This window comes from Pelecanus crispus, chromosome 1 (assembly GCF_030463565.1).
Source record: "Pelecanus crispus isolate bPelCri1 chromosome 1, bPelCri1.pri, whole genome shotgun sequence".
In the NCBI taxonomy this organism is placed as follows: Eukaryota; Metazoa; Chordata; class Aves; order Pelecaniformes; family Pelecanidae; genus Pelecanus; species Pelecanus crispus.
In genome coordinates, this window is record NC_134643.1 from 91,498,606 (window position 1) to 91,506,682 (window position 8,077).

Consider the following 8,077-nt stretch of genomic DNA (forward strand, 5'->3'; position numbering starts at 1 on the left):
ACATTACCAAGTCCACCACTAAACCAATTAAGGGTAGAGTAGCAACCCCACACCTCCTGGCTTGGTGGCTGGATCATTTATAATGAAAGTAAAAACTAGGAATTATTAAGATTGGAAAGGACTTCTAAGATCATCATTCCAATCATCAACCCAACATGACCATGCCCACTAAACCATGTCACAAAGTGACATGACTACCCATTTTTTGAACTCCTCCAGGGGAAAATAAAAAAAAAAAAAAGAGATCCCGCTCAGCTTGAACGACTTCTTGAATGAGAATTTCTTCTTCTTCTTGGGGGTGTCCTTGGGGGCCACAGCACCTTCGGGTTTAGCATCCCCGCCTTCGGCAGGGGGAGTGGGCTCGATGGCATCCCCGCCACCCAGCTCGCCCTTGCTCTCCTCCTTGAGGGGTTCAGCCGATTCATTCCCATTCAGGGGTGCTGCTTCACCGCCCGACTTGGGCGTCATGTCTCCGTTGAGCCTCAAATGGCCGTTCTCCTGCCAGTTGGCCTTGGTGGGCTCGGTGGTGGTGGTGTGGCCAGCCGGCAGGCCACTGCCCTCCACCTTGGCCACCTTGGAGCCCTGGCTGCCTATGGTGCAGTGCAGTTGGGCCGACCCCGCTGTGGCGGCTGTGCTCAGCGGGCGAGCAGCGCCGAGAGGGAGTCGAAATCTGCCATCTTCAAAGGAATTCTCTTGAAAGCGAGAATGGATAACAGTCAGAGCTGAAAGTCCTTTACCTGTCAGCAGCCAAAAAGGGAAAAATGTTAGAAACATAGAAATGTTGACATGTCTAGGCTGGAAGGGGCGATCATCTGGTCCAACCTCCTACTGAAAGCAGGGCTTTAGACTCAGCTGAGTCTTGAATATTTCGAGCCAAGATGATTCCTCTGCTTCTCTGGGCAAGTACTTGCAACGTTTCACTGTTTTCATATTGAAGACTTTTTTTCTTATATCCAGAGGAACTTATCCTCTTTCCTTCCTATTGCCTCTTGTCCTCTTACCATGTACCCTCATGAAGAGTACCTCCATCCTCTCTGTAACTGCCTACTAGATATTGGAAAACTGTGAGTAGACACTCACCACCTGCCCAAGCCTTCTCTCTAGGCTGTACAAACCCAGTTCCTTAAGTTGTCAAAGGTCTCCAACCCTCAAATCATCTTGGCAGCAATTCACCAGACCATATCCAATTTTTCAATTTCTCTCTTGAACTGGGGGGAACAAAAATGTACACAGTATTCCAGGTGTGTCCTAACAAATGCTGAGTAGAGTGGAATAATCAGACCCCTTGATCTGTTAACTACACTCTTACTGATGCAGCCCAGGACAGTTTGCCTTCATTGCTTCAAGGGCACACTGCTGACTCCTACCCAGCTTGCTGTTAATTGTGACCACCAGGTCTATTTCAGCAGAGCTACATCCCAGTCAGTTGCACCCCAGCCTGTACTGCTTCTTGGGATTATTCCATCCATGCATGACTTTACATTTACCTTTGTTAAACCTCATACAATTCTTGTTGGCCCAATCTTCCAACCTGAATACTATTAATGAACATTTAGTAGTAGGACATCTTCCTATTACAGACAAACACAAGCTGCAGCCAGCTCCTGGAGGTAATTCAAACTCTAGTATTTGAGAACTTCCAATGATCTTCAGACACACGCTAAAGGTTCAGATAACAGACTTCAAGAAGTAATTCAGTACCTGTTCTGTTGCTTATCAGTACTCCTCATTCCCAGATACATCAGGGAGTAAGAAGGATTTTAACCCAGCCCTTTGTGAAATAATAACCTATTGTCTCTTTTTTTCCATTTGTTTGTAAAATCAAAGAGGGCATAAAACAACATCTTACAAACAGCACCCAATCAGGATAGGAAAATGTAGGGATTTACATTTTGCAGAACTCATAAATAGATTTATGTGTGGGCCATGTGATGTGGGCTGGGCCAGCTGTCCTTCCTGCTTTGTGAGGGAGAGATCAAGATTCCTCTGCTACGCAGGTGGGAGAACATAATTTTCAGGGCAGAGTTTCTCTCGTTAAACTAAAGCAGACCAAACAGATCCCACACAGGTAAGCACTCCCCCACAGCTCACTCCGCCCTCTTTCCTAATGAGTTTCCTGCTTTTGTGGGATAGACCTAGAAGAGCTGCAAAAGAGTAGAAGGTAGGTGATTGTCTAGAAATTGCTTTGGATTCAGAACCTGGAAAAACGAAGTTCTAGTTTCCCATGCAAAACTCGTACAACAGGATCTTCCCATCGTTTGGAACCTTCCCATATGCGCTAGTTACAGGCTTTTAGTTTCAAAAGAAATCTTCGTTGTCTCCCTGCAAGAATACTCAGAAGGAGGAAAGGAAAGTTTTTACTGGTGTCCTATCCTCAGGTCGGAAGGGGAAGGAGCAGGGACAAAAGACCTTGCACATTTTTCCATGTGATGAAGAGAGAAGTTAAAACATGACTGTTCCTACCTACCAAAACTCCTCTCTGGTAAGTATATGCTGAAAGCTGACAGTAAAAATGTAACAAGAAGGTAATCTGTTCAGAAAGAATGTGTTTCTTTTTCTGGCATTTGTATATATACATTTATCTATTTTTGCTGTAACAAGGGAATGCATTTATTGTGCAAAAGCACACAATGTAACATGGAACTATATAAAACTGTATCTTTGTTTGGAGATGCATGTTCATAAAAAATATGTTCATTGTGTCATGCTCTTCAAGGGGGTTTTCATCAAAACAGTGGGATATGTATTGGTTAGTATAACACATGTAAGATGACTCCTTAATTATGGTGTTCTTGAATACCACAGATCTCTGGTATTCATTCCATATTGACTGCACACAGTGACAACTACTGTCTTTTTCACAGAGATGGGGTTTGGAATGGGGGACAGGAGGGGCTCTCGTGTTTGAGAATGGTGCAAAAAAGCACATCAACAGAAAAAGAACTAAGGATATAGGCAAATATTCAAACACATGCCTACATTTTGCAAAAACAGACATACCCACAGCTATATCTAGAACCTAAAGTAATGTTATTGCTGTAATGCTACACTGAAGTTAGACGCTCAATTTACTGGGGCAGACAGCCCCATTAATAAGGCTTACTTCCGGGATCTGAACTAGTATCTGAACCTTCATTATGCAATATACAAATGTCCTAGAATTAACCTTTAAAGTTATTCTTCATTTCACTTTCCTAGTAACCTCAAATCTGCATCCTAGACTGCTCTAAGTTCTACTAAGAAGCTAGATCTTTTTAGATAAGCCTGGCAATAAGTGCTGATGGTCTATTTATGCATTTTATGTCTTGCAACTGTGTGTCCAAGCATTCCCATTATTTGATATGCATTCACATAGGAAATTCTAGTACATGTACATTGGCATGTATTTATGCACAGATTTCCCAGGCTTATTACGTATGTGCATAGCTGCGTGTTCTCATGATGGCATATACTCGAGTATGTCTGTTCATGATACTGATCACATGTTTGCATGCTCATGTTTCATGTTGAAAAAACTATTCCATCTTCCACAGATGTCTGTCCCCTTAACTGCTCATCTGTTCTCAACTGTCTACTACCACCACCTATACTACCATGTGGTTAGAGACACACTGGAAGAACATCCGCCAAGCCTTGTTGCTTCTTTTCACTGCTGCTCTTCTCATTGGGGTCACCATGCTGGCCATTTCATCTAACATCAATCCAGTAGGCTATTTCTTCCTAGGCGTAGGGGGAGTGTGCCTGGTCGGCTATTTGCTGAGTGTGTTTATCGAGTGTTACCTGAGGAATCAGCACCGACATGATGCAAATGAGATACCTCCACAGAGACAAAGCCAAGCAGGGTAAGCAGCAACCTGGTTATTCCTCTTACTTTAACTCTCTTGCCTCAGACATGGCCATTTTACATACTGTCTTGCTGCCCTTCCCCTAGGACACCAAACACAGACTCCATTCCAGAAGACAGAAGTTCTTTTTAGGTTGTTTTCCTTCATTCTTCATGTGGAGGTTGCAAATGTCTATGCCACGCATGTCCTGTATCTTGTCCAATACATATTTTCTTCCCCCACCTCCCCCGGGAACCGATCCACTAACAATTTCAAAGGTTAAACAGATCCAGGCCCAGTTGTATTTTTTCTTTGAGTAATCAAGTCTTGCCAAACAATGAGTCAAACAAGGAAAAAGAAACAATGTTGAAGCAATACTGAATCTTAGCTGGGTTTATCTCTATAAACCTTATCTCCAGAGCAACTGTTCCTGGGCAAACTTTTAAAAAGGAACCTGTAACTGGGTGTGTTTCCAGTATTAAAAATCTAGCTTGACACTAATAAGCCCTGATTTTGAGAGGTTCTTAATACTCCCACGTCTTTTTGGCTTCATGTATCCTTGCAGGTTCTCAACACCATCTAATTTAACTACAATTTGCCTACTGTAGTTGAAGAGTTTAACTTTATTGGTGTCTTTCCTTCCTTGTTGGTATAATCCAGATAATCATTATCTACATCCATAAATGACTGGACATTCTCAAATACAGGGTGTTGTAGGAGGGTAAAAATGCTATTACGTGTTTATTTTTAGAAAGAATACATAAAAAGAAGTCTATATTGGGCTTTGCTAGCTTGGGGGCATACTAGAAGAACATTAGTATCTATTTATTTAAAAATATGACCTAAAAAGGAAAACGTTTCTAAAGTAACATTTTTCTCTGCATATATTCTCTTTAACACAGAACAGTTAGTCCTTGTTTAAACTAAATGAAAATACTTAATTTTTTTCCACTTCTTAAAAATAGATGAACATTGAGCTAATGTATTAAAAAAGCAAGGTCCTGTTTTATTCTGAGAAATAATTAGTAGTTACTAATTCTTAGTAATACTTTTTAAGTAGTAGGAGATTTTAAGTAGCAGTAGATTTTAAATGAGGGACATCATCCTTAGCGGTCCCTTCCAACTTGAGATATTCTATGATTCTATGATCAAGCTAAGCCTAGGACACTGAAACCCAGTGTGGGTTTTTTGACTTATTCTGGGGAGTGTGGGAAAATGGTCACATGAGCCATCCTCTAGACCAAGAAGCAAGACATTAAGTTGGCTGGACAAATGAGCTGATCCAGTGGCAGAATATCACATACAATAATACCACATGAGATATCCTGTCTTAGTCCCATCTATTGATTGTAGCACGGTCCCTATACTACATTATCTAGACTACTGGCCTCTGCATAAACTAAGCAGTAAAATAACAAGTGTAACTGCCATTCCTCTCTTTGTGCATAGGGTGAATGCTGCCTATGAAGCGCCCAGCTATGAGGAGGTCATGACCATGTCAGTTCCAGCAATATGGACAATTGCATCCAATCCGGGCTTAGTGCCCTCACCACTGAGTGAGCCCCCCCCTTACAACGTAGTTATTGAATCATCTGCCCAAGAAGAGATTATGGTGGAGACTCTCAGGGTGTCAGTGGCACCAGATACAACACGCACCTCTGAGACAGACACAGGCTCCAGGATGCAGTTGCAGCTGGTGCTGCCCCCAAGACTGCAGCGGTTTGTTTCGGACATCCATGAAGTGAAAGGTATCGAAGACAGGCTTGAGCCACTGGAGCCACTCACGCCACCACCTGCTTATGAGAGTGCCATCAATGATGAGGTCTTTGAAGACGCTTTCCAGCCCTCCATATTATGATTAATTTCACTTTCTGTGAATGTAGAACCTAACCCTCACCCCAATACAGGGTGCTCCTGGATGGAAGGTGAAAAAGCTGAGATTTTTTACACCCAAAACTGTAAAAGTTTGTCTCGCTATTCTTTGAACCAGAGCTGAACTACAGACACAGCTTCTGATCTCACTAGAATCTTTTTGCACAAAACACAAATCAATGCAATACCACAATGCTTTGTCTTGGCAGATATGTAAAACCACTGTGAGGAAAGTTGTGTTATATACAGCAACAATTCTCAAACTGGAGATACACCTTTATGGGGGAGGAGAGTGAATCATGAGAAAAGACAAGGTTGCCAAGGGACCTCTGAAGAAGGACTGCAGGATGCAGCTGGGAGAAGCTGTCTCGGAAAGGGGAGGAATAGAAACAGCACTAAGTAGGCTATGCCTGTGCATTACAAACAGCAGTACTGCCAAGAGCTGTGCGATCACTGACCACCCTAAAATCCCTAATGAGAGACTGAGGCTGCAGTTCCCCGAGTGGCTGTTTTGCAGCAACACAAATTTACAGTCTGCACTGTTTGTTGCTACACCTCTGCTGTGCTCACTCCACATCCTCAGCTGGGCTGCACCACAGCGTGACTGAGCGGAAGGTGGCTGTCTTCATCTGGAAGCCGGCACCCCCCGATACCTGTCACTTAGGGTTGAAAAGCTGACGGCAAGCATGGCACCATGAAATTACTTCTGTTCTTCACAAGGTTCTCATCCCACGCAGCCTCCAGGTGGTGGACAAGAGGGAGACAATAGCAGTTTTTCTCCTGTAAGAGAGGCTGGCAGTAGGATACATGCACATATATGTATCCTTTGCCTGGTCCACCAGTCTTCACAGCTCTACAGGAGAATGTATTTGTCTGCTGTACTACAGCCCTGAGCAGCTCGCTTGAGATACGTTATTGTCGTCATGGCAAGCATTTGCACAGAAAGGTCAACGTTCCTCCAGTTCCCCGTAACAACACTGAGCATGGAGGCTTCTCTCTGGACTCTGGAAAGGACCAGACTGTCTGCCGAGGCCACAGCTACAGTGGAGAGCACCTGAAAATAGCAGTCCCAAGGCATAAGCCATCTTCATCATGACAGCTCTAGGTTGGAGCCAGGTTCTAGTTCTCACTGATCAGTGATGCTGTGTGGTGTTTTGAAATGGGTGAGTTAAACTGATGGGCTTTGCAGGATTAAAATGATCTGCAGTATTCATGTCTGGTGAATGTCCAAATAATGAAAAAACGAATATGGTGGTCCGAATCTCCTATGAAGGACAGCAGCAATCATCACAGCCTTGTCTAGTACAACAGCATCATTTTTAATTCATATGAGGAAACATCAAACCATAAGCTAGGAGCAAATAAATTATTTCTTATTGTTTGATTCTTTATAGTTAAAAAGACTTTTAAAGTTGTTTATAAATAAACAGGACTGTACTAAAAATACCTGGTGGCATCATTAGTTTTTGCTCCCAGAAGAAACACTCCACAAAGCATGCTTTTGCTGGCATTCTGCTTATTTGATAAACTTGGCTTAGTAAAAGGAGAGGAGTTCAATTTCTAAATCTACAGCTGAATCACTTTAATATCATTAATGATGGAACAGCTATGATACCTCTATTATAAAAGCATTATGAGAGACAAATTTGCTGATAGAGGCAATGTGATTTTTTTAAAGCCAGTCATTTCTTGCATCTCCCTCCTGTAGCTGCAAACACAGAAGAACAAACCACAGTAAAAAGTAGTACAGGTGTACCACACAGGATAACTTGGGGTCTAAGCTGAGCAACCCAGGACCTTTCTGAGCACACCAAATCGCCAGGAGTCAGGAAGCAATTCAGGTGACCGGTGCAGATAAAAACTAGCCAGAACAAAGACAAAGAAATGTCGACAGCTATGATCACTAGAATTTTGTCTTCAGCATCTGTAAGGGTTATTCAAACCTTCGGACTTGCATGCAGTTTTAGCACATGAAACTCCTGTGCACCAAGGAACAACTATCGGAAGCTGTACATGACAACAGCTGTAAATTTGCTTCTGCTAAAAGGATGCTCACTTGCTTTTCCTTTGTATTTCACGTGTACTGTGCATGTCCTGTGCGCTCCCTTTCATCCCTTTCCACTACTGAGCGTTACTTGAGCCCTTTTTTGATTTCAGCCAATTTCAGCCAAAACATACATCAGTAGAACACACGTTAACAAAAAAAGTCTAAAAATTAAAAACGAAACCCCAAAACCGGCATGTTTGCAAGGAAAGCTGCGTGCCTGTTAATTCTACCTGCACGCAGAATTCCCCCATTACTCCGATGTGCAAGGCCATACCCGCCCGTTCCCCCCGCCGCCATCACTCTGGCCTCCACGCCTCGGCACCGCCCCCCGGCG

General features: G+C 43.1%; 1 protein-coding gene across 1 annotated transcript; it reads left to right on the forward strand.

Annotated features, from left to right (window-relative positions):
* The first annotated feature begins 3,594 nt into the window (after positions 1–3,594).
* On the forward strand, positions 3,595–5,682 carry TMEM139 (transmembrane protein 139). Its single transcript, XM_009482900.2, has 2 exons — positions 3,595–3,842; positions 5,274–5,682. The coding sequence occupies exons 1-2, from the start codon at positions 3,595–3,597 to the stop codon at positions 5,680–5,682; spliced, it is 657 nt and encodes a 218-aa protein (XP_009481175.1).
* Positions 5,683–8,077: the final 2,395 nt, after the last annotated feature.